The sequence below is a fragment of the Henckelia pumila genome, unplaced genomic scaffold, assembly GCF_033568475.1.
Source record: "Henckelia pumila isolate YLH828 unplaced genomic scaffold, ASM3356847v2 CTG_298:::fragment_3, whole genome shotgun sequence".
Lineage (NCBI taxonomy): Eukaryota > Viridiplantae > Streptophyta > Magnoliopsida > Lamiales > Gesneriaceae > Henckelia > Henckelia pumila.
Window position 1 is genome coordinate 154,874 of NW_027331797.1, and position 27,794 is coordinate 182,667.

The 27,794-nt window shown below is 34.8% G+C and overlaps 3 protein-coding genes across 4 annotated transcripts; 1 reads left to right on the forward strand and 2 right to left on the reverse strand.

Moving 5' to 3' along the window:
- Positions 1-128: 128 nt before the first annotated feature.
- LOC140870932 (uncharacterized) lies at positions 129-12,012 on the reverse strand. The gene is made up of 13 exons (XM_073273348.1): positions 11,813-12,012; positions 10,654-10,828; positions 10,285-10,368; positions 9,538-9,779; positions 9,174-9,417; positions 8,452-8,531; positions 8,012-8,096; positions 2,249-2,380; positions 2,065-2,178; positions 1,456-1,503; positions 1,187-1,271; positions 749-799; positions 129-663 (listed from the first exon to the last, which is right to left on the reverse strand). Exons 1-13 carry the CDS (start codon positions 11,953-11,955, stop codon positions 569-571), a joined length of 1,578 nt encoding a protein of 525 aa, XP_073129449.1. The 5' UTR covers positions 11,956-12,012; the 3' UTR covers positions 129-568.
- A 324-nt stretch (positions 12,013-12,336) lies between these two features.
- Positions 12,337-14,673, forward strand: LOC140871016 (RNA-binding protein 2-like). Of its 2 annotated transcripts, none has more exons than XM_073273464.1 (6): positions 12,337-12,520; positions 13,196-13,322; positions 13,416-13,719; positions 13,855-13,916; positions 14,103-14,184; positions 14,428-14,673. In XM_073273464.1, the coding sequence occupies exons 2-6, from the start codon at positions 13,203-13,205 to the stop codon at positions 14,541-14,543; spliced, it is 684 nt and encodes a 227-aa protein (XP_073129565.1). In that variant the 5' UTR covers positions 12,337-12,520; positions 13,196-13,202; the 3' UTR covers positions 14,544-14,673. The 2 variants fall into 2 exon arrangements, with proteins under 2 accessions (XP_073129565.1, XP_073129564.1); XM_073273463.1 differs by having other exon boundaries at positions 12,338-12,520; positions 13,210-13,322.
- Positions 14,674-15,113: 440 nt separating this feature from the next.
- LOC140870933 (peptidyl-prolyl cis-trans isomerase CYP57) lies at positions 15,114-21,289 on the reverse strand. Its single transcript, XM_073273349.1, has 10 exons — positions 20,955-21,289; positions 20,340-20,518; positions 20,153-20,254; positions 19,928-20,025; positions 19,678-19,819; positions 19,042-19,261; positions 17,479-17,509; positions 16,649-16,841; positions 16,198-16,335; positions 15,114-15,628 (listed from the first exon to the last, which is right to left on the reverse strand). Exons 1-10 carry the CDS (start codon positions 21,172-21,174, stop codon positions 15,488-15,490), a joined length of 1,464 nt encoding a protein of 487 aa, XP_073129450.1. The 5' UTR covers positions 21,175-21,289; the 3' UTR covers positions 15,114-15,487.
- Between the last annotated feature and the right edge of the window lie 6,505 nt (positions 21,290-27,794).

The following is a 27,794-nucleotide window of genomic DNA, read 5'->3' on the forward strand; positions in this document are numbered from 1 at the left end:
ACGAGGCAGATTCAACTCATTTAGTTGGATGTTTTAACTAATTTGAACAAAAGTTTTCGCTGTCTTATTTAGGCACATCTTACTGATATTCCCAACATAAAAATTGATTGCTGAGATGATAAGAAAAATAAATCCGACTAATTAATAACACGCAAACACATCCGACACCTTCTTTTAAGGATGCCTTAATATCAACGGAAATTACAGCCACTACGTTTCTCCGTTCAATCGTCCAGGATGAATAATTAGAAGTCCTCTAAGTGTATGAACCAGAAACTTCTGCCACAAGAGAGAGCAATTTCAATTTTCAAATGCCAACCTGGGCAGCCAGAGCCAATCTCACACACCCTACTCTCAATACCTATTTGCACAAAAATCATGTTCATGTCCTACAATTGATGCATTTGATACCGTATGTACACTTGAATGGTGGTTCTGCAAGATAAGAGGCAGTCGTCTAATTCTTTCGTTGTGAAACATGAAGTTGGGGCGAGAAGCCTACAAATATACAGGCATACGCCGCCATTGTTTGTGAAGTTTCCTGATTTCTTGATCATGGAATTTATTGTTATGGAGACATCATCACATCATCCATTGATGTGAGCATTCGTATATCAGATTCCTCTGTTGTTTCTTTGATCACTTGGCTTTCCTTGAAATCACCTAGAAGATTTAGGTATCATTGAATTAGATTCTTAATTAAGGAAGTACTGTAGTTGTCAAATTGAATCTCTAAGAAATGCCTCACCAAAAATAGTATCAATCGATGGCCGACTTGGTGATGTACTCCTTGCATGCTCTGCAGTGTTTCACAGCTTAAATGCGACCAGAAAAAGTTATGAAGCACTCTTATCCCCTATTAGCAATCTCTCTCTTTCGGGAGAAACATGAACACCAATAATGGTCTCTATATTTTATTGAAACAGCATGATAACAATGTACTGCACCTACTTTTTAGATAAATAGGGAAGTAAGAAGCCTCTAGAATCCAACTGAAGTAAGAATTAGAAGTTCAATATTCAGCTCAGGCAGTTTACAATCCTTCATGCTTAAATATCAGAGGCAAAAGCTCAAGACATTCAGCAAATTGTACTGTACTTTGACATCAACAACGGTATGCCCAGATGCACCATCAAATATTAATATTTACTACCAGTGCTGACGTAGTATAATACAAAACCCTGACCTGACAAATTACGCAGTTCCTTGACAGCATCGAAGTTCTTGAACGTATAACCAACAAAACTCAAGTCTTTTGGAGAAAGATGCATCTGTTTGATATAACAATAAGGAAACGAGGGGTGTTCATTTAGATCACAATCATGTTTACTCATAAAATAACAAAACTATGGTAATGGAGGCCACATATCCAGTTTGCATAATCAATATGAAGCACATAATATACAACAGTTGAGTATCCTACAAATAAAAGAAAATGCAAGAAGAGGGAAACACCTTTCGTGAGGGTCCTGAGCCATATCTTGCTGGTGTTGGAGTATCCAACTGTTCAAATAAGAAACAATTTAACTAACAAGGATAGTCAAAGAGACAACAAAACACAAGGAACTATTCAAAGTCATTTAGCATTTAAGAATCAAAGACACTAGGATAAAAAATTTTAAGTTTAATAAGAACTATAGTGGTATATATAAATTTTTAAGACATGCCATAAGATTCAGTGTCTTGGCGTGAAACTGAAAAAATGTCCTTAAAGACTCAATTGCAGGCTCTAAAAATCACAGGTGCTGAGGAAAGTGGAGGGATATAAAACAGCAACTTTGATCTCAGAGAATGGGTGCAAGTTGCTACCAAGCAAACATACTTAAGTTATGATCATGGATCCACATTCTCAAAATGTTGTTAAACATAGATTATACATTATAATTTAGTACACCAATGCCACAAAATAAGAAAGTCATAGCTGCCACAATAGCAAGGAACAACGGTACAAAAACTAGCAAATTAACTACAGCACGGTTGCAAATCTGCATATTTTTTCATGACTCACTTAAGTAGCTTAAACATTTGAAAATAATAGAAATAAAAATAAAAATTTGCGTATACTTCATCAAACTTCATAAAATTCTGGGTGTCCAATTCTCCATTAACCTCTGGCTTAAATGCTGCTTCCATTTCATAGAGTTTATCCCATTCAATATCTGTGAACCAAGGGTGCGCCTGCATCAAATTAATTGGTGCTGGTAAGAAAGAGAAAGTTTACCGAAAGATAATCTTGTGCAAAATATACCTTTATCTGGGCCACTCCCGCAGTTCCAAGCCTATGTTCGACATCACAGAGTAAGCTACAAATGAGATCTTTTGCCTCAGGACTTAATTTGGTATCTTCCGGAAACTTCAGGTGATTTCTCCAATGAACAATCTGGAAGCCAATAGTAAACGTTATGAGAGACAATAGATACAGAAGTAACCCTCAATTTTTGAAGGAATGCCTTGCATGCATTTTAATATGTTATTTGTATCTAGTGGTCACAAGCAGCTATCAACAGAAGATTGTAGATCTGACTCTGACAAATGCTCAATAAGTCAATACAAATCAATAATTATCTTCAGTTTACACATGAATAAGTGATGACTACTTTCATCTTTTCTAAGAGCTGAAGTAAACACATAACAAATGGCTTATTGCAATGAGGTAAGCTATCTCTAATTTTCACCGCAGTGTAATACGGTCAATTATCATGATAAGTGCCAATCAAGCTAACAAAAAAACTCCAGTGGCGGAGCCACATGTAAAGCTCAGGTGAACCAAATTTTTTTTATATATTAATTTTGTAAAATTTTGGATTAATTTGATATTAGCTCGGGTTACTCGTGTTGGATATAAAAAGTGAAAGATGTGTTTTCCTTTTTCTTCCATTAAGTAGTTAAGATGTATAAATACCACAGCAACACTTGTACAGAGGAAGTTGACTCAGTTCAATACTAGAACAGTTTCTTTGCTCCCTTAATTCACTGATGCATCTTTACATGGTATCAAAGCCAGATTCAAAACAAAATTTTGGGGTTTTTTTTTACCGGAGCTGTGATCCGCTTTGGTCTATCTTCATTTTTCTCTTGATTTGTTGAAGATCCGCAGCCGATTGCAATTTTTTTTTGGAACTCGTTGCTTGATTTCACATTTCGATCGCAAATCGCCATGGCTGGGTATTCAAATTCAAATGATCCTCTGTTCATACATCCTTCCGATACTCCAGGTATAAATCTCATCAACGAGCAGCTGATTGGTGTTGATAATTATGGTGTATGGAGTAGAGCTATGCTAATTGCCTTGCGCGCGAAAAATAAGATTCCATTCATTGATGGAACTTATCTTCGACCAGCTCCGGGAACTCTTTCTCTTGCACAGTGGGAGCGATGTAATGCGCTTGTATTGTCTTGGATCTTGAACACTGTTTCTAAGGAAATATTTGGTGGTATCGTGTACTCTACTGAGGCTTCTATAGTGTGGTTTGATTTAAAGGAACAATTTGATAAGATCAATGGATCTCTTGCGCTTCACCGGGAAATAGGTAGATTGACTTCAAGGAAACAACACTATTTCAGCGTATTATTGTCGGCTTAAACAACTCTGGGATGAGTTTGGGTCCTTGGTTACATTGCCTTCATGTGAATGTGCTACAGCCCGCAAGTATCTTGAACATGATCAACATTTGAAGCTACTGCAATTTTTGATGGGTCTTAATGACAGTTTTATGCACGTGAGAAGTCAAATTCTGCTGATGACGCCATTGCCTACTGTTAGTCAGGCATTTTCTCTAATTTCTCATGAAGAATCGCATCGGTCCTTAGCTGCTGTGGAAGCTCCTCCTTCCGTATTTTACTCTACACAAAACAGGGCTACTGATTCTAAGAAGGATGAACTTCGTTGTGATTATTGTAATGGTCCTGGCCACATTAAAGCTTACTGCTATAAACTTGTTGGCTATCCTCCTGGCCATAAACTTCACAAACCACAGCATTCTAGAAACACTCCCAGGAAGCCATACAGAGTTTTTCATAAGGAAAGGAAGAATCCAGCCGATGTGAATGTTGTCGAAGATATTTCTGATGTCACTTCTAAAGTGGAATCTTCTATATTTACTCCTGCTCAATATGCAGAAATCCTGAAGTTACTGGACAATAATTCATTGAAATCTCCAGATGCTCCCATTGCTAACATGGCAGGTAGTATTTCTGATCATGCAGGTGCTCCTGGGATACTTGATACAGGGGCAAATGAGCACGACTGGTGATCTTTCATTACTTCATAGTGCCAAATCATTGCTTAAACCATCTAATTCAGTTAGGTTGCCGAATGGTGATCGTGTTCACATCACTAGTGTAGGATCAGTCCAGATTTCTCCTTCTCTAGTTATCCATAATGTTCTTTACATTCCTCATTTTCAATTCAATCTCCTGTCTATCTCAAAATTTTCCAAATCTCATAACTGTGTAGTCATTTTTTTCCCCCATTTTTGTTTGTTTCAGGACCTCACGAGTGGGAAGATTATGGGGATTGGTGAGGAGTCTCATGGTCTATATTACCTTAAACGTTTTCTCTCCAAGCAATCTTGGTTCACAGTTAGCAAAACATCTTCTTTACTACCTATAGTCAATATTTCCTGTAATTCCATTAGCAATGATCTTTGGCATCAACGTTTAGGACATATGTCCCTTTCTCGCATGTGTATGTTGCCTTTTATTGCTCATAAAGAATCTTTACATCATTGTACTGTTTGTCCCTTATCAAAACAAACAAGATCAGTGTTTCCTAAATCTAGTTTGTCTCGAGCCCTACATTCTTTTGCTTTATTACATATGGATATATGGGGACCATTTCGGGTTCCCACTTATAATGGAGAGCGTTATTTCTTAACCATTGTTGATGATTTTTCTCGTGCAACTTGGGCTTATCTCATGCATTCAAAGTTAGACATCCTTCGAATCCTTAAGAATTTTTCTGCTTTGGTTCGCACACAATTTAAATCTGATATTCAAGTCATTCGAACTGATAATGCCTCTGATTTCTTTAAGAATGAATGCAGTGCCTTATTTTCTTCTCTTGACATTATTCATCAAAGCTCTTGCCCATATACACCTCAACAAAATGGTGTTGTTGAAAGAAAACATCGCCATATTTTAGAAATTGCTAGGTCTTTGAGATTTCAGTCTACTCTTCCATTAAAATTTTGGGGTGACTGTGTCTTAACAGCTGTATACATTATCAATCGCACTCCCACTCCACTTCTTCACAATAAAACACCTTTTGAAGCACTCTTTTGTAAGCCACCTCCATTTGATCATCTCCGGGTTTTTGGGTGCCTCTGTTACATTACCTCATTGGTCCTTGAACATAAGTTTTCTGCTCGGGCTAAGGCTTGTGTCTTCCTGGGCTATTCAAATGTTCAAAAGGGATATAAAGTCATGGATATTCGAACTCACAAATTTTATATCTCTAGAGATGTTGTGTTTCATGAGACTTTATTTCCTTATGCCATTTCATCTCATGATTTTCCTATGTTTCCTTGTTCATCCACTATCCCAGACTTACCTGATCCAGAATTACCATCTGTCCATGATTTCCCATCTTCCAATCCTGAGATTTCAGTTCCAGTTCTTCCTGATCCCACACCCATCCAATCCTCTTCTCAGCCACGAAGATCCTCTAGGATAACTAAGCCACCTATTTGGACTACTGATTTTTCTTGTCCTACCTTGTCTTCTCGATCCAATCCTTCTTGTTCCTATCCCATTTCCAATCACATTAAGTATTCCAATTTTTCTGCAGCCTATCAAAGTTTTTTAGCAAAAATCTCATCCATTAAGGAACCACGATTTTATCATGAAGCACTTTCTGATCCTCGATGGCAACAAGTAATGCATATGGAACTTGAAGCTCTGGAAGCTAACCATACATGGGATGTAGTGCCATTACCTTCCAACGTCCGGCCTATTGGATGTCGATGGGTATACAAAATTAAGTTTCTGCCTGATGGTACAGTGGATCGTTTTAAGGCACGATTGGTTGCCAAAGGTTATACCCAACAATTTGGAGTGGATTTTCATGATACTTTTTCCACTATCGATTAGAGTATAGCTTGTCGGGTTTAACCGACGTCAGGGTTCCAAGAATTTCTGGGGGCATTAGCACAAGCAAAAATGTCCAACAGCCAAAATCGTTACCATCCGTTGTTTACTTACACTTGCTGCTATGAATAGATGGTCCTTACATCAGCTTGACGTTGCCAATGCCTTCCTTCAAGGGGACTTAGATGAGGATATTTACATGAACTTGCCACAAGGATACAAGGTCAGTGATCCAAATATGGTTTGCAAATTACGCAAATCCTTGTATGGTCTTAAACAGGCGTCTCGTCAATAGAATATTAAATTTGCCAGTGTGATGCGTGAAGGAGGGTATACTCAGTCTCAGCATGACCATTCTTTATTTGTGTGCAAGTCTGGTTCTCATATTACCTTTTTGATTGTGTATGTTGATGATATTATCATCACCGGGAGTAATATGAATGATATCATCAAGCTTAAGTCTTTTTTGCATTCTAAACTGCAAATTCGAGATATGGGTCCATTGAAGTATTTTCTGGGAATTGAAGTTGCGCGATCTACAGATGGGATTTTTCTAAATCAGCGGAAGTATGCTCTTGAGTTGGTTGTTGATCTTGGTATTTCGGGTTCTAAACCATTAAACACACCTATGGAGCAACACAAGAAATTGACCAGCCATGATTTCGATTTTCTTATACATCAGGAAAATCAGAATGTGTTACCTGATCCTTTACTCTCTGATCCGGACAGATTTCGACGCTTGATTGGCAGACTTATCTATCTTACCATCACTCGTCCAGATCTCTGTTATGTTGTACAACATTTGAGTCAGTTTATGCATGCTCCTAAAGAGTCTCACATGGATGCTGCATTAAGAGTGGCTCGGTACATTAAAGGCTTTCCTGGTGTTGGAATTTTTTTACCTACTCAGAATTCATTTCAACTGTTTGGGTATTGTGATTCTGATTGGGCCTCATGCCCCATGACTCGTCGTTCCCTTACGGGTTTTTGCATCAAGCTTGGTGATTCATTGCTATTCTGGCGCACAAAGAAACAGAACACCATCTCTCGTTCCTCTGCTGAAGCTGAATACCGAGCTATGGCTTCGACTACATGTGAACTTGTTTGGATTACAGGACTTTTCGCTGATATGGGTGTCCAGCTGTCCGAACCAGCGCTTTTGCACTGTGATAATCAAGCTGCCCTTCATATTGCCGCCAATCCTATGTATCACGAGAGGACAAAACACATTGAGATCGACTGTCACTTGGTGCGAGAAAAGATTACAGCCGGTTTGCTCAAGACGATGCATATTCCTAGTTCTCTCCAAGTTGCTGATCTTTTCACTAAGGCCTTAGGACATGAGCAATTTTCTTTTTTGTTGTCCAAGCTTGGTATACGTAACCTATATCAAGCTTGAGGGAGGTCTGTTGGATATAAAAAGTGAAAGTCGTGTTTTCCTTTTTCTTCCATTAAGTAGTTAAGATGTATAAATACCACAGCAACACTTGTACAGAGGAAGTTGACTCAGTTCAATACTAGAACATGCATCTTTACAACTCGATTCAAAAAACTAAAGGATTCCAGAATTTAAAATTTTAGCCCGGGTAAATTTTTAATCCTGGCTCTGCCATTGAAAACTCCAACGCAAAGTTACCAGTACAGGAGACCTGGACATGAAATATGTCCTTGAGTAAGCAATCTAATTCACTCCAACACAAAATTTGATAGGACAAGGCTGATGCACCATATAACTATGACATTTTTGTCTATTTACAGATAAAGTACACCCAAGAAATCTGAAAGCCAAGTGTTTTCATGTGGTACATAAGACATCGTTCAAAGTCACATGCGATATTTACTAGATCAGGTTTGGTATGAGAGGTAGATATGTAAATCATGAAAGAAACCAAATAATGGAATATATTATAATTAATATATGCACCTTTCTGCAAGTCGTCATTGGGTCATCGGAATAAAAAGGAGGGTAACCAACAAGCATTTCATACATAATTGCACCTAGTGACCACCTGCATCCAAATGTGGTGATTAGAATGTCAAGTTACAAGCAAATTTCATTTTCTTCTGCATCAACCAATCTAACTGACAAAGCGCTGAGAATGATAAAGATCTGAATTCTTGAATTCTTGAGCATCATTCATCAAAGAATCGAATGCATGTTGTGATATGTTTAGATTGGCTAAAAAGACTCATGCCACAACATATCATCTGAAATCCAGGGATCAGGAAATAAATGTAAACAGTTTTTGACCAATGATCCAAGCATATCGGAGTTGTAAGCACATAGATTTTTTTAAATGCAGCGGTGAGTCACCACAAGAACGACAAAAGTGTAACTCATAAACAAGGGATACTTGAATTTACCAGTCACACTCCACTCCATAGCCCTTCTTCAACAGCACTTCAGGAGCAATATAGTCTGGTGTACCCACAGTTGAAAATGCCTAGATGAAAACAAAACATTTATGATAGACTAACGAGGACAGTAAAGCACATTAAAAAATTACCAGTTGGGACTTGGGTACAAGTGAATGACAGATTCGTGGTGCCTTTTCTAACCTAGAGAAAAGTATGGAGATTTGTATTGCATGACTAGATATTAGAATAAACTAATAAGAGCTCCAAGGCAGGATCAATAACAAACTCGCCTGTTTAAGGTTGGTACCTCTGGGAGTTTCACTCAATAGTGGGTATAACGCTACTTAACTGTGTAGCATAATTTGTACTATGAGTAATTTTCTATGAGAACTTAGAAACGCCCCCACAGTAAATTGCACCCACCCATTGAAAGCACATCAACCAACACTCAGGTGAAAGAAGCATCAAAGCAACCAAAATAGCATCAGCTTCAGTTTTAGAAATAACTGACATGCATTGGCCAGAATATGGAATGCTTGCTTTAATTCCATCATATGACTAAACAAATAGATAGTATAATGAATATTGGAACTACAGCCTTACAAATCAAATTATCCGAGTTGTCCAGACATAAACAATAATAAACATAGAAGAGCCTTATTTGGAGTAATAGTGTCTCTGGGTCAATTAGTTCATAAAACCTCCGAACTCATTTTATAATTTCTTACCAACTTTCTCCTATTCATCTGCCAGTGATGTAGTAGTTCACGAGGGCTTCTCCAATTACTACCATTGGCAGCATCAGGAAAGCGGCCATCAATATCCATTGGTTCCCTGATATTTTCATCATCCATGACCTCATCTTCGTTCACAGTAGATAAAGTTCTACAATCAAGTGGCTTGCAAAGACCAAAGTCTGAGAGCTTCATGTGACCATTCTTATCTAGAAGAAGGTTATCAGGTTTAATATCCCTAAAAAAAATTAAAAGGAAAGAGTCAGCAGGACGCATGCTCCAATGTTATAGGACTTAAACAAACTAGAAAATTTGGTATAGAAGGAACTAACAGGTAAGATTTTTAGATCATAACAACCTGTGAATATAGTTATGCTTGTGAATGGACTCAATGGCTAGGACACTCTGAGCAATGTAAAATTTAGCCACGTCTTCAGAAAGTGTGTCTTCCCTCATAAGTAAAGTCATCATGTCGCCACCAGGGAGATATTCCATGATAAGATATAAATACTCGGCATCTTGAAAAGAGTAGTACAGTTTGACAATGCAGTGGCAGGCCACTTCTGCCAAAAGGTTCCTCTCTGCTCTAACGTGTTCCACCTGTGCAGCAGAGTATTCGTGTGAAGTGCCAAGCTGCTGATGAACTAGCTAAGTGAAATAACGTCTAAACATCTACAACATGCTTAAGCATTGAATCCTTGAGAGATTAACAATGAGTTTTGTGACTGTAAAGAACCAAAAAAACATGTCCAAAAAGTCAATAAGACAAAAGAAGACACATAAATATGTTCACAATAATAAAAGCAAATAAATAAAAGTAAACAACTACTGGGCATATCTTCGACAATGAGAGCCAAAACATCGAGATCAATGGGATCATTTTCACTTGTGTGGGATATCGGTACGATAATAATATCATTTGCACCTAAACAATGACTAAGAAATATAAATAGAATAGAATATACAAAGTGAAGCCACATCTTTTGTGCTGTAAGCCAACTTCTCAAATCGGATTTAAAAACAGTTTCAAGGATCCAGCTAAGATAAAAGCAACAATGATTAGATAATGGTAGAAGAAGTTTGATCTGTTAACCGATTTACTCACCTGTCCTCTCAAAAGCATTTCAGATTTCTTCAGCTTCTTCATTGCATAAATATTGCCAGATTTTCTCTCTCGGCATAAGCGTACCTGGGGTTTTGAATTTAATCAGCGACAACAAAAGTAAGATGAAAAGTGTTGACCACGTATCCATTAGACTTAACAAATTAACGCCGTTGAGCCGCCCAGCAGAGCGACGAATAGCATGAAGAAGTCATCATGTTTACAAAAAGACAGATCTCCATAATAAATATGCCAGAAGAATTTATTGATCAATGAAATATCAAAACAAATATTCCATGAATATCCAACCATATTGTTGGAAAACCGTTAAATCTTACAGTTGAAGAGAAAAAAGGTGCGCAAATCACGAACCTCACCAAATGCTCCACGCCCAATGATAGTTAGAAGCTCAAAATCTTCCACACATATTTTGTTCCTCCTCAATCGCATAAACTCAGTCTCCTTTCGTTCTAAATCCTTTAATTGGTTTATTTGTTCTTCTTTGGGGACATCTGAAGAAGCTAACTTTCTTTCTAATACCCATCGTCTGAAGAAAAAAGTAAAGAACACAAAAGGTCAAGATTTAGCTAATAGGCCAACCAAATATGCACCTGTGTCGATTCAAATTCATCAGCATGAAGTCAAAAAGATAAAGCTTTACCCTTAAATCCCACTTTCATCAGTTAATAGATTAATAAAGCACCTTTCCAGTAGGTTTCTAAGAAATCAACCCTAGCCCAAATCCCAATACACTAGACAAAGTAAACATCGAAAAAAGAATAAACCAAGGAAAAAACTGTGATTTCTCATATATCAAAGAGTTGAAATAAGAACCATCATCCCATAGTTAGCAGCCTGTGGCATTGTGTTGTAACATATCATCAAAAACCTTGGCACACGTGTTGCTCACCCAATCCTCAAAAGTTCTCATATTGGTTCCTGAAATCTCTTACTTTCACCCGATAAAGCACATAAGGCAAAGAATCTCTGGAACGACAAACTTTCAACTAGCAAACTGAGTATCTTGAACTGACCTCCTAGAACTGATATCATCACTAAGTCAATTATTAGATTTTACCAAAAAACAGAAAAATAAACGAGGGTTTAAATAGACAGATGAGCAGACACATATATTATAATTTATAAACTTAGCAACATTTCTACGTTCACTGAACATGAAAGGCCAAAAAGACCTTAGTCCACGCAAGCGTCACCTAAAAGGAGTGACCAAGCTCGTTGAGTGAAATAGATTCCAGCATCTTAATGACAATTATCAAACTTAATATATTTCAAGTACACAGGAAGGTAATCATTTTAATTATAGCATTGCCTCATAAAGAATTACCACTTATGCATTTGACCACTAAATTCTGCTGAGACTGACACCCAATGAAAAAGAAAGAACAAATAGATCTTGTAACTGGCGAACTTAATTAGCTAGTCAAGCAATTATTTAACACCAAACTCACTGCATTTTGGAAGTTGAAAGCTGCCACTAACACCAAAACGCATCGAAAAAGTGTACAGATACCTTTCCTTTCGTTCATGTATGCTTTTCATCTGATTCTTATAGTGATTCTCGATAAACTGTTTGGCAGCAGCGACTTTTTCCATAGTCAAGCTTGAACCAAGAATCTCTTCTTCGTCTCTGCTATTGTGCTCTTCCTCCTCCATTTTGATCTCTAGATTTCCGCTACAATTGTTTCGCTAGTCTCTCCGTATATATATTTGTAGTGTGATGTGCGCTGTCTGTGCACAAGTGGAACAAGAAACCAAAAATATAAAAATAAAAATAAAATTAAAAGCCCCCGCACGGTGTCGTTTTTAGGTCAATGTGTATTTGTACTACACTTTATTTCATTTTATATAATTAAAATATTTTATTTTCCTTTTTAATTTCTCCACAAACAATTATTTTGGGAATATCTCAAAACAATTGTTATTCCAAAAGCTATTTATATATGGTTATTATTACCCTCCATGTTTTCATACCTAATTTATTGAAGACTAGGTTCTAAATAATACGTTTATAGACGAATAAATCTGATTCATATGCCTGATAGTTTTAAAAAAAAAGAATTGAATAAAATTTTGATAAAAAAGGCCCCAAAAATTTCCAGAGAGCCCAATTTTATTTTATTTGCTGAAGCACAATTGTGTTTTGGAATGGCGGATCCTTACTGGAGATACGCCGCCGCCGCCCGCGCCTCCGTTCCTCCTCCCGTGTCTTCCGATAGAGGTTTTAGTACTGTCTATTACAGTAGCTATTTTTGTGCATCCTGCTTTATATAGTATCGAATTACTAATTCCTATAACCTGCAAAGCATCTTTTCCAGATGATGAAAAGAAGTTACTTAGGAGAAGGGAACATCTCGATTTGGAGTGATTTATTTATTTATTGTTCTTGAAAATGCTCTATTTATTTATAATTTTCAAAGTAACGCAAAGAACCATGATAGATGCTTGCACATGTTAATGTATGGTAGAATTAAAACACGTGTGCCTTAGGCACGTCGGAGGATCATGGCAAAGTGAGTTGGCTTTGCTGCTGCGCAATTTTCACCTGCTATTGCAATTTTGTTAGTGCTGAAATTTTGCAAAAAAACTCTGTGTTTCTTGTTAACAGCTGATTACTAGCCTTTTGTAGAATTTCATCAAATTAGGTGGTAAAATCCATGATCAGTTATCTCTAGAGGTTGCAAAAACTGCCAAATTTGAAAGTTTTTCCGCCCTCGGTATTTTTTTCCTGAACTCGAGCCATTGCTAATGAACAGCTATGTTTCATCTTGCTGAAACTTGAACAATGTATATCGTGCAAAGTGTAATTGTGTGGCCTGCCACTACCTCGTGAATATTGTTCTATTTTCTTTTTCTGTTTTTTATTTTTATGTATTGTTTCACCATAGTTTTATAGTTTTACTATGACAGGGAGCATCCAGAATCCAAGCTTTCCAGGTTACTTACTGCCCGAACAATCAACACAGAGTGCTTATAATCAATATAACCCCAAGATTGATTCCTTGGATTTTCTCCAAAAAGATGTGTGTTTTTTTGTCTTCTAAGCACCTTCTTGTATGTCGAATACGTATGATGACTGATTGGTGTTTTTTTTTGTTTTTTGGTTTCGGATTTAGATCTTACCATCTCGTCCTGGGTCTTTTGGCATCGAGAATATTTCTAGTATTCGTTCTGAGCATGGTGCCGGTGGATTGACTGCTGGAGCTAGCATTAGAGGCAATCCATATTCTTTTGACGATCCAAATTTTCTAGGCCACAGTATAGATGTTGCTTCGGGCTCTATTCCTGCCATTCACAATGTGAATTATGAAAGGCCCAATTCTGTGAGGAGTTCTGATGGTCCTCCAGTTCCCAGTGGACAGTCAAATGTTCTGTTTGTAGAAGGGCTTCCAACTGACTCTACAAGAAGAGAAATAGGACGTATCCTTGCTATTTTCATACCGTTCATGTTTCTTTTATTGTTTTACGATACAGCTAATGTCCTGATCAGATGTTGGCATTTTTCCCATGTGCACTCAACTGGTCCCGGTCTCAAGTTCCTTGACTCGCTTATAGATCTTTTTCGGCCATTTATTGGATTTAGGGAACTTAGAGTTGTTCACAAGGAGCCGAGACGTGTAAGTTTGCCACTCGTTTAATCGTATCAGGATATATCAGGACACGCCCTAAAGGCATAAACTTTGTTGCTGGATGTTAAAACAGAGGCTCAAGTCTATATTTATTTATATTGACATCATGAATGCTATTTTTTTCCCCAATCGTTTATTTGGCTATTCTTTGTTGCCAACAAAATGTCCTGGCAGCGCGGAGACAAGGCCATGGTGCTCTGCTTTGTTGAATTCACTGATGCCAAGTGCGCGCTCACTGCTCTGGAAGCCCTTCAAGGTTAGAGCCTAATCACATCCCATTTTGAGTTTTTTTTTAAAAAAAAAGCACTCGAATGTGAATGAAGTTAATTCATCATCTCGATTTAATATCAGATGCAGTTCATGAATTCAAATATCAGATTCATCGTCTAATCTCCGATCTTTTGAAAGAAATAGATTCTTTCAATCTCATGTTTGTCTTCTTTTCTAAATTTATGATGTATGCCCATGCTCATCATGATATAAGCAATTGGACTCGCAGGTTACAAATTTGATGACAAGAAACCAGACTCTCGTATACTAAAACTCCATTTTGCACATTTTCCTTTCCGCCTACCATCCGAGGGAGAAGAGCGACGATTTGGAGGTGTACGATAAAATTTACCTCCAAATACTTAAGATATTGGCACAATATTATCCCAGAGCATTGCTTGCTGCCGTTGCTACATTTTCTTGAGTGTAAACCGGTCTCGGACATATCGATTTATTTTATCAAATTCATGAATTATATGCTTTTCGCTTATTATTTTTTTTGGTTAAATCAAACTTTACTTCAGTCCACTATTTGGAAATGGAATTGGAGGTCATTTTGCTTTTGTTACAAGCTGACGAAACACGGGGCTATGAAATTCTTTATAGAGAACGCATGCTTATAATTGAGGTATTGTTTGGTTTGATGAATTATTAATCTATGTATAACTTATTCCAATTAATTTCGTCTTATTTTCGTCATATTATTTATCTATTTATTAATTAATAATTTTACATCAATTAAATCAAAAAAACTATAATCTATTCATCAAATCAAATAATGTATTAACTATTTTTTCCTATTTATTTTTAATTTACATTATATTACTTATCTATGGATTACTTATCCTATCACTCAAACCAAACGGTGTCTTAGGGTACAAGTTCAAGCAAGCAACGTTAACTGGAAACTTGACAAAATTCAATTTAGGATACACTATTAAATACAAAGGTTCTTTATGGTAACTGGAGGTGTACGGTTTCTCAATTTTGTTTGTGAGCAGGTTGTACAATTGCAAGATCCACTTGGATTTGTGATGATGGCATCTACACAAGTAAAACACACTGGGAACTTTAGGGTGGGGGGGGGGGGGGGCCTGAAGGGCAACCCATTCGTTAGCCAACTTGGTGATTGTTTATCCTTGACACAAACGAGGTCACTACTGTAAAAACTAACCCGAAACATTGCTGAATCATTGCTCCACAGCTGTGGCGGTATAATGATGCCGTAACGTTAATTAAAACTCGCCCAGTCAAACGCATGCCCATACGTAAAAATAAGTGAATAAAGGTCAAGTGAGAGATTTCCCAGCCCATTGTCGTTGTCTTCTCTTTTCTCTTGCCTGCATTTTGTTGAATTTCTCTTTTCCTTTCTCCAACAGAGGGTCATGCACCACATAATCATTAGGATCATCACTGCGTGACATATTACCCTGCATAACGATTAAGACACAAGCCATCTTAATTCATCTAGTGTACTGTGTATGTGAGTTTCAAAATATAATATATCTCAGTGTGCTTCCCCATTTCTTTATTTGTGACTTCAACATGGAAAAACTGAATTCAGTATTAATTTTTTATTTACAGGAAGGATAAAAATGGAAAAGTAAAGGGGGATAAAATTGTCGGCAGATCAAATTTCCAGTCGATTGTTTTTGACGAAATGTTTGAGTAATTTCATTTTGAGTAATGAGAATCTGAAAATTATTGTGATCATCAAGAGATCAAATATGAGCTTGAAACATGCATTGAGTTTCTTTCGCTGAAAAAAACATTTCCTAAGATCAATAGGCCACCAAACTTTCCCACCTCTCCCCATTTGCTATTTATGTAAATACTGAATAATTGATACTGTCGGACGAGCTAACAGAAAAAGATTGTAAAAATGACCAAAAAAAGTATGATGCTGTCAAAAGGAGCAAAATTGATTAAATTCAATCAGGATATAGTGGCTGATAATAAGTAATGGGTCCACAACGGCATGAAGTGATCTGAAGAATACCTTGCCAGCCTCCGGAGTAAACCGCAATGAAACACCCATCCAATTGGCTGAATCATCATCCCCACCAGCATTTTCATCATTAGACGATTTGGATTTGGTTGAGACAGCTGACTTAAACATCTGAAGTTTTGCTAGAACCTAGCGTCCACAAACATGAAATAGATCAATACCAAGCTTTAAAGCTAAGGGAACTACCAAACCTGGAAGAGGTGAAAATGACTAAGCATCCATGCAGTGTGAATTATGGACCTAATCTCAAAAGGTATTTCTCAGCTCGATTATCACTTCTCCATGTAAACTTTGAATTCTACCTTGTGCGATGGGCGGAACGGAATGAAGTATTGCTTAATTTACCTAGATTGTCCTCGAGGATGATCTTTAACCAATAAACAAATGCAACAGAATGCTAACAACTCATAAATACCCACGTAATAATTCTAACAAAGCATACATCATCTTCGTGTCCTTGACGCCTACGTCTCTTCTGCTTCTGCAGCTGTCTCTCTCGTTCTGCTACACCAAGCAACTGTAAGTCTGAATCAGCATTAGCCAAGCGTTCCGCCCTTGCTTCTGAACCTATTCCTTTTCTCTTGATAGACAACTTATTCAACTTTGGTTTCTCATCATGGTTTTCAGAATCAGATCTGGTAAATACATATTTGAGTTAGTAGTCTCAATCAATCAAGAGGATAAAAATATTCCACATCCCTGAAGTAAAATGAGCACACCATGGTTTTGAGAAATGAACACATATAGCATTCTACACACATTTAAGGTCATGGTTCCTGTTGTATAGGTCAGCTCGTCAGAAGTGAATACAAGTTTGTGAAAGAATGTTTCCATTATGGTGGATTTTTCAGGCAATCAAATATAAACTATGCTGCTCATCATTCTGCTAGAATTTAAATATCAGCATTTAACGTTGAATCAAATGAGAGGTGAACAAAGGGAGGAAGAAACCAATAGTCAATATCATCCTCCTAGACCCTCTTCTGAACCTTCCAACAATACCAGAATCACAATGGTCAGCGCCTGAAGAGACTTCATCTCAGATCTATAGAGCATCTCAAGCCCATAATGTTTACAAAAGCTTTATTACTTGACAGCAAATATCGCCCATTTTGGAAAAACATAAGGAGATTCATATGCGACAACAAATATGCTATATGACTCCACCAAAGCTGAAACTTAACTGAATATAACTCCATCAAAAGCTGCATAAACATAGACAGTAAAAGAGGATAAATAACAGGACAAAACCGTTCAGGACGGTATTAATACCTTGGTGGAGATGCTGTATGATTCCGTGGTCCTACATGCCAAAACAAGCTTGGATGATTAGAAAGATGTATGCTTAGTTGCACAGATAAAATATAAAGAAGATAACATGCTTTCAAAGAAACAAATAACAGTTCCATTACACCTCACAAGAAAACTATTAATAACTTTTAACCTGCAGGATTGCCTAGTTGAACCACTGCTAAAGAACAATGACAGAGTGCCATAGGAAAAGTAAAATTACAGCATTAAACCAACAACCAAGATGCATGACATGTCATATGTGCATGGGAAAATGATTTGAAGTATAGCATCCCGATGTTTTTTAATTATTACCAGACTACCAGTTAAAAAAGCCCTTGACTTGCCCAGGATCACTGGGAAAACATTTTGGCTGAAACAAGTTGAAGACTTGCATTTAACTGATCGCCCCAGCATCACTGGGTAACTGTTTCGTATAAAAAAGTTATAAAATTACAGTTAATTGATTTACCATGTATTATTAACTTAAATATAAATATAAAATAATAAAATAGCCAAATGCCATAACCAAATACGTAATATCTACATTCTATATACCATCTAATTAAAGTAGAGAAACATATTGGTGTAGCTTAAATGAAAATTACATCTATACATATAATATATTAACAAATTAACAAGGTAAAGGGTTTAGTGTAATTAACTTATTTGTAATTTATTTATAATTATAAGATTTTACCTACCTTTTAAATTTTTGAAATTACGAAATATTATTTTATCTTTATCTAAACTTTTGAATATTTAATTAATCGTACATTTGTATTTTATCTATAATTACCTTATCTTATCACTTTTTAAATTTTTTTTTAAATCACTAAATATTCTTTTATCTTTATTTAATATTTTGAATATTTAATTCATCATATCATCCTGAAAATTAACACGAAAATAATTAACATAAAATTATATATATGCATGCATCGCATACAAAAGTCACTAGTATAAATGAACTAACACATGCAACCCCATACAAGTTCACAACAACTCGTGTCCACATAGATGTCAGTGAGCAGATCTGTGATGAACCCAGAAAGAGTTCAAGAGAAAAATATATACATGTAAAGGTGAAGATGCATGTACAAATTGGGCACAAATGCACAAGTTACTGGTAATTCATAAATAAAAAGAAAAAGCAAAGCAAAGCAAAGAAAAGAAAAGCCCTGTATTACATGAGTGTTTTTCCCAGTTAATTACCCCTTCCGCCTTCATCAATAGTCTAATGTATGCATAAACAATCATGCAGATATTGTCATTTGGGAAAAGCTAATGCAATGTTTCAACCAGAAATTAATGATGAACTTTACCATCTCAATGGTGTAAAGACAAGCAAAATATAATTTTATGTATTTTTTTGGTTGTTTCTGTCAGGGAGAAGGACTGCTTTTGAAAGTTGGGATCGAAGAATACTTGCTCAAACTAGCATATTCTTCCCATCAAACTCAGAATAAAATGAAAGTAGAATCATTTGCTTTCGTTTTATACTACAAAGAAAATCACACATAAACCTACAGATTGTTGGCTCACCACTGGACAACACTCGCTTGGTCGACAAATCTCCGAGCTCCTTCCTTTTTTGAATTATCTGTTGTCGCATTCTTGCATCAAAGCTAATGTCATCCTCATCACTATCATCAAGAGAATTAGGAGGTTTAGAATCTGATTCTCTGTGGTTCTCTATCTTTGAGTTTAAAGCTTCTCTAACGGTTAAGCGCACCTCCTTTGCTTTCAAAACTTCACCTGTGCTCTGCAACAGTATACTGCAATAGATTATGCCTTGCATAAAATTTCATTTAGGCAAGAAAAAAAAGTCGCTTAGGCAATGTGCACTTAAAGCTTTTGATGAACATCAGGAATTTCCAACAATAACATAATCACCAAGACTTTGAACTGAACATATGATATTGATAAGCAGAAGATAAGATACTACTACGAACAACTAATAATTCTGTATCAAATCTAATTTGAATAAATTATAGGAACTATATCTTAATTGGTGTAAAAAAAAGAGGTGGGTACATGTGTTTCTTCCAGTTTTCTTCATCTATAAGCTCTGCACCTTTGTTTAAATGTGAAATACTAAGCTCATACATATACTGATCCACTTCAGAAAGTAAAGTGCATGACCAACAAATCAGATATCTACCAAAAAATCATCATTACCAAATTATCATCATGATTTTCTTCCTTCAGGAGGCGGGGATCTTCCAAAACGTCGTGACTACTTTTTATCTTCGTATTGAAAGCTGCCAGTTCCTTCTCCTCTTCTTCAGCTTCTTCTCCAAATGAAAGCAAATTCAGTTTCCTGCGCAACGGATAACAAGAAATTAGCAAACCAAATGAGAAAATTCATAAATCTGAGAACTAGACAACATGACTGAATGAGAAGCAACTGCAAGGAAGCAAAACCTACTTAGTAACTTTCTGCTTTACTTCCTTCTTTTCAGATGATGGCAATGACTTTGTAGGGGCGATCCTAGGGACAATGTCGTCAAATGGATTCCATAATACCTAAGGCATCACAATTCCCAAGTCAAGAGTGTGCCAGCTGGAATTGTTGGCAAATGCTAAGAGTTAAGATTAAACCACACACCGATTAACCGATTGATGCACTGCATTCACTAGAGTCACAACATACCTCGACCGAAAGTATTTTGGGAAGAGGATCCAATGGCCTATCATCTTTATCAGTTTCCACTTCACCTAACTGTAAGAGATTAAATACCGAATCTCCGGTTACCTACGCAAAATTAAGAAGCATCAGCTCAAAAATTGCGAGTAGTCAATTCCAGCCACGAAACATAACTAAATCAAATCAATTTTACTTTGCCAAATATTGTGTGTTTCTTGTCAAGCCAATCACAACGATCCAAAGTAATGAAGAACTGGCTGCCATTTGTATTTGGTGAGCCAGCTCCAGCACATGCAACCAAACCCCTATGTTTGAATCTTAGACGAGAATGAAACTCATCAGAAAAGACACCACCATAAATGCTCTCCCCACCTGAGATATAAAATATATGAATTATTCAGGGGGGAAAAACCTGGTTTGAATCAAGAACCAAAATGAAGCATGTTCATGATTTTAATCTTGTATTTCCAGAAAAGAAACTAAGTATGACAAAGAATGTGTCAATACTAAAACACAACCAGTGAAGCTTTAACTATACCATACAACTAATTACTAATGTTTATTTCTAATTCTAGGTTTAAGGCTTCTAACTCCTGCATAGCAGATAATTTTAGCGTAAGTATTATTCACACATTGTGCACAGGTCTATCCTACGTGAAAAATGCTAACCAGACACTAACTTCAGGACCTCAAGTGATGTATATCCATTCAAAACTAAATAAACCACCAACTATTGTATGAAAAATTATTGCATAAACATACAGCTATACGATAACCCCTAATTTTGAAAATTATGAAAAGCTGTTACCTTCTCCAGTGCCGGTTGGATCACCACCTTGAACGAGGAAGGACTTAATCGCACGATGGAAGACGGTACCATTGTAATAGCCCTCGAGGCACAGCTGCACAAAGTTTCGCACGGCTTTCGGCGCCTCCTTCGGCCACAGCTCGATGTCCAGTGCGCCGTACGAAGTCATGAGTATCACCTTGCCCTTTGTCGGCGGCTCCAAAACGTACACCGTCGACATTTCGGTACAATCGTAAAGTCTGCCAACTATTTTCAAGATTTAACAGCGCGATTGTAGAATGAAACCCGCAGTTTTTAGGGCTTTTGCTTTCGATTTAGAGAGTCTTCAACCTAGACTAGAAAAGCTTAAAAACGACGAATGATATACAATTAAGTTGTTTCCTTTTATGTGGGAGATTGGGAATTTTCAATATTGAGTGGTCAAGTAATTTGGATTTGGTTGACATTTTTTTTAAAAAGTGTTTTTTTAAGTTATAATTTTTAGCTTTTGAAAAAGTTTTAATTTTGACTTAAAAAAATGCTTATTTAAGCACTTTTTTGGTCAACCAAACAATTTATTAAATGAAAAGCACTTAAAAAAGTGCTTTTTTTGTCTGCTTTTGAAACCAAACGGTTGTACTGAACTTTATCTCTATATAATAGGTTTAGTACATGCCGCCCGCAGGATGTTTGGGCCTTAATCTTGTACTGAACTTTATCTCTATATAATAGGTTTAGTACATGCCGCCCGCAGGGAGTACCCTGCGGGCGATGTGTAATCCCATGATTGGTCCAAATTAGTAGGTCCTACGTGGGGCCCACTGATTTTGACCAATCATGAGCCGCCACATCACCCGCAGGGCAGGGTAGCATCTACTCAACCATATTAATAATATTGCAAGATTTTCATAAAAAAAAAAAAAAAAAATTGTTTCCTTTTTTTTATTTTTTTTTATTTATTTTTTTTTTTGTTTATGTTTTCGTTTTCGTTTTCGAAAAAAAAAAACACGCCCTTCAACTTTAGACTTGGAACTGAATCCATTGTTGTAACAATAATTTTCTCAAGAAAAAAACTTTAATAATATAACAATTTTGATTTATGAGTTATTGGCTCAATAGGATCATTTTATTATGTGCTCTTGTGTTTTTTAATCTCGAATATGTGTTGTCAACTCTGTTTTTTTTTCAATGCTTAATTTGTCTAATTTCAACCTAGCTCTAATTTAGATTATGAAACGTGTTGAAAACTTACAGCAGTATTTATTTATATCAATTACTAGGTAGCTATCACTACTTTAAAAAGAACACACACACACACATATATATATATATATATATATATATATAAATTTTAATCAGTAAATAAATTATCGATAAATTGGGATTAAATCCCTAAATCCAAACTTTAGTTTCTGGCCAGTCCCTATGTCAGTTCTTGTAATTCTCCAGTTCCTGACATATCACATTTGTATGTTTCAACTCACTTTTTGATTCGAAATTACCAATATGTCCTTATTTTTTTAATTTAAACCCTAAAATAACCTTTAATATATATTAAATGTTAAATGGATTGTCTCTTTCAATGTACCTCAGGTTTATCTCCACAACTCCATTCTTGAAGTTGCAGGTTATGTACATCAGACCATCGGCATGGAGTTTCATCCATCGAATCCCAATTACTCAACCCCTCCGCATATGCATGGAAGCTTCCCTTCCCAATAAAGAAGGCATTCACAATCACGTACCCTGTGGATTGATCGCCTAAGACAACAAAAAAGAGAAGAATGGGAAAAAAAGAAGAGAAGAAAAAAAAGAGGGGGCGGGCCGCCATGGATGAGCAGGTATTACAGAGAAACAAAACTAAGCCGCCACATATTATTGGAAGCAATATTGGGAGGAAAATTAGATCGTGTTTTGTGGGTTTTGTGATTTTGGTTAATAAAATGGATATATAATATTATTCAGAAAGCCATAATCTCAGGATCCAAGAACAACAACTAGACCATCATGTTTGCGCAGTGATGGAATTTTTGGAGCGCTTTTTTCTTGGATTTGTTGAAAATGGAGGTTTATGTGATTACTTAAATTATTGTGTAAATTTCATTGTGAAATTGACATTTTTGTGATTTATTCTGTACTGATTCTATCAATGTATCCATTTGATGAGGATAAGTAATCACTCACATGAGATATATATTAGCGTTGATTGACAAGTAAATCATTAAACATTTGAAATCACGTATATATTTAAGTATATCAAATATATAAATGTTACAATATGGTACATATCGTGGACATTAGAGTACATATGTATCAAATATGAGTAGTCATCCACACGAAATATACTCATGACAAATTGAGAAATAAATAATTAATTACTTGAAATCAAGTACACTTAAGTATGTCTAGTACAAACATGTTAAAATAAGGTACATATTGGGAAGAATAAAGTACATATGTATCAAATATGAGTGGTGAGAATTTTTTATCCAACCCACGTGGACATGTGTATGGGTGTGGCTCTCATATGAGTTTTAAAGAATTTTCTGCCCAACCCACACGGACATGAGGATGCGCATGGGTTGCCATGCACGCTGAAATCAAGTACAAATTCAAGTAAATAAGGTACAACAATGTCAAAATAAGGTACATAACAAGGTGAATATCACATATTTCTCACATTTAAGTATATCAGGTACAAATATGTTAAAACAAGGTACATATTGGAGACAATAAAGTACACATTTAAACAAATATGAGTACCGCGAATTTTTTTCTCAACCCACGCGGACATGGAAATGTGTGTGCGTCACATATAAGTTTTAAGGAATTTTCCGCCAAACCTATGAGGCAACCCACACAGACGTGGGTATGCGCATGGGTTGCTTTGCATGCTGAAATCAAGTACTGATCCAAGTAAATAAAGTACAACAGTATTAAAATAAGGTAAATAATGAGGTGAATATATCACATATTTCTTTCATTTAAGTATTTATACAAAAAACTACGTTGATATCAATTGATAAGTTAATAATAAAAAATTTAAACAAGGTACATATATAAGTAAATTAGGTACATCCAAATACAAATATAATATAGAGAAGATTTAATAGAGCATATTGTTATCAAATTTGAGTATTCGATGAGAATATTGTGGTCTTCACCGAACGTGAATATGATTAGTTATTTTAAATTTTTAATTATTAATGAGATGTTCACATGCACAAGAACATATATTAATATTAGCAAACATGTGATCAACTTCGTGGTAAGTGGTTCATGATGTCTATGAAATGTTTATATGCTACGACTTCAACTAGAGATCACCTATATCCAAATTCTCAAATCATTAGTGGTGCGTATAGACACTTCAAGATGATATAAATCCAAATAAATAAGGTACAATAGTATTAAAATAAGGTACATAATGAGGTGAATATAGAACATATTTCTCCGATTTGAGTATTTACACAAAAAAACTACACTAATGTCAATTGATAAGTAAATAATAAAATAGTTAAACAAGGTACATATGTAATTAAATCAGGTACATTCAAGTAAAAATATGATGCATATAGAAGTTAATATAAGACATTGTTATCGAATTTGAGTATTCGGCGGGAAGATTGTTGTATCCACCGAACGTTAATGTGATTAATTATTTTAAATATTGAATTATTAATGAGTTGTTCACGCAAGAAAATATATTAAAATTAGAAAACATGTGATCAACTTTTTGTTAAGTGGTTCATGAGTGTCTATGGAATGTTTATATGATATGACTTCAACTAGAAATCACCAATATCTCAATTTCCAACCATTAGTGATGCGTATAGATATAAGTTTGAGATACTAAAACTATATAATAACTACTCAAAAAAGTTTCACTTATATCAATTGTCAAGTATAATCTAAAGATTTAATTACTCACTTCAAGAAAGCACAAAAAAAAAAATGTAAATAAGGTATAATAGTATTAAAACAAGGTACATAACGAGATGAATATAACACATATTTATCCAATTTGAGTGTTTAGATAAAAATTCTACATTAATGTCAATTGATAAGTAAATAATAAAATAGTTAAACAAAGTACATATGTAAGTAAATTAGGTACATCCAAATAAAAATATGGTACATATAAGAGTTAATAGAGCTCATTGTTATCGAATTTGAGTATTCGGTGGGTAAATTATTGTAACCACCGAACGTGAATGTGATTAGTTATTTTAATGAGATATTTACTCAATTGTCAAGTATAATCTAAAGATTTATTTACTCACTTCAATATGGTACAGATCCAAATAAATAAGGTACAATAGTATGAGAATAAGGTACATAACGATGTGAATATATTATATATTTCTCCATTTTGAGTATTTAAACAAAGAAAACTACACTAATGTCAATTGATAAATAAATAATACAATAATTAAACAAGGTATATAAGTGAGTAAATCAGGTACATCCAAGTAAAAATATAGTACATATAGGAGTTAATAGAGCTCATTGTTATCGAATTTGAGTATTCGATGAGAATATTGTTGTATTCAACGAACGTGAATGTGATTAGTTATTTTAATGAGATGTTCACACAAGAACATATATCAAGAATAACAAACATGTGATCAACTTCTTGATAAGTGGTTCATGAATGTTTATGGAATGTTTATATGATATGAATTTAACTATAGATCACCAATATCCCAATCACCAACCATTAGCGGTGTGTATAGATAAAATTTGATATACTAAAATCATATAAAATCTACTCAAAAAAGTTTCACTTATATCAATTGTCAAGTATAATCTAACGATTTAATTACTCACTTCAAGATGGTACAGATCGAAGTAAATAAGGTACAATAATATTAAAATAAAGTACATAAAGAGGTTAATATAGCACATGTTTCTCCAATTTGAGTATTTACACAAAAAAATCTTCACTAATGTCAATTGATAAGTAAATAATAAAATAGTTAAATAAAGTACATAAGTAAATAAACCAGGTATATCCAAGTAAAAATATGGTACATATGGGAGTTAATAGAGCTCATTCTTATCGAAATTAAGTATTCGGTGGGAAGATTTTTGTATCCACCGAACGTGAATGTGATTAGTTATTTTAATGAGATGTTCACACAAGTATATATACACGTACCACTAATGGTTGGTAGTTGGGATATATATATATATATATATATATATATATATATATATATATATGTTTGATATACTAAAATCATATAATAACTACTCAAAAAAGTTTCACTTATATCAATTGTCAAGTATAATCTAAAGATTTAATTACTCACTTCAAGATTATACAGATCCAAGTAAATAAAGTACAATAGTATTAAAATAGAGTACATAACGAGGTGAATATAATACATATTTCTCCAATTTTAGTATTTACATACAAAAAATTACACTAATGTCAATTGATAAGTAAATAATAAAATAGTTAAATAAGATACATATGTAAGTAAACCAGGTACATCCAAGTAAAAATATGATGCATATAAGAGTAAATATGGCACATTGTTATCGAATTTGAGTATTCGGTGGAAAGATTGTTGTATCCACCGAACGTGAATGTGATTAATTATTTTAAATATTGAATTATTAATTAGATGTTCACGCAAAATTTGGAAAAACTAACTCCTTACTATTGTTTGTATCTTTCAATAACAAAATCCTATCACCTTAATTTCTGGCACAAAATTGCCTATTTCAAGTACAAAATAATATGGATTCAGTATAAATAGCAATTAATTAGGTACAAACACAAAAAACCGGGGCATATAGTATTCGGAGAACAGCGTTCATTTCTTTTGAACTCTTTTATATGATTAATGCATAAGACTCTAGCTCTTTTTATCTAATTAAAGTATACGATTTAAAAAAATAACTTCTTACCATTATTTGTATCTTTAAAGAACAAAATATTATCATATTAATTACTAGTAAAAAAATATTTATTTCAGGTACAAAATAATTTGAATTTGGTATAAATAATAATTAATTTGGTACAAAACGCAGAGATCCGAGCATATAATATTCGGAGAACAAAGTGCACTTCTTTGGATTTACTGTAGGCTTCTTCTTGCTAACAGGTGTTTTGAGTTTTGTTATGGGCTTTTGTAGCTTGTTATGTTTTTTTTTGTTATGATGTAAAAAAACAAAATTAATGCATAAGAATTAGAAAAACTAACTTTTTACTATTATTTGTATCTTTAAAGAACAAAAAAATATCAACTTAATTACTAGTACAAAATTGTTTATTTCAGGTACAAAATAATATGAATTTGGTATAAATGATAATTAATAATGTACAAAACGCAAGAAACCGAGAATATAGTATTCAGAGAATAAGGTGCACTTCTTTTGAACTCTTCTCTAATTAATGCATAAGATTTTAAAAAAAACTAACTTCTTATGTTTATTTATATTTTTCAATAAGAGAATACTAACCCCTTAATTACTGGCACAAAATTACTTATTTAAGGTACAAAATAATATGAATTCGTTATAAACAAAATTACTTATTTAAGGTACAAAATAATATGAATTCGTTATAAATAATATTTAATTAGGTACAAAATACAAGAAACCAGACATATAATTTTCATAGAATAATGTTCCTTTCTTTTGAACTTTTTTATTTAATTAATGCATATAAAACTATCTTTTTTACTGTTATTTGTATATTTCAAGAACAAAATACTACCTTAATTATTGGCAGAAAATTACTTATTTAAGGCACAAAATTATCTGAATTAGATATAAGTAATACTTAATTATGTACAAAATGCAGGGAACCGGACATATAATATTCGGAGAATAACGTGTTCATTTTTT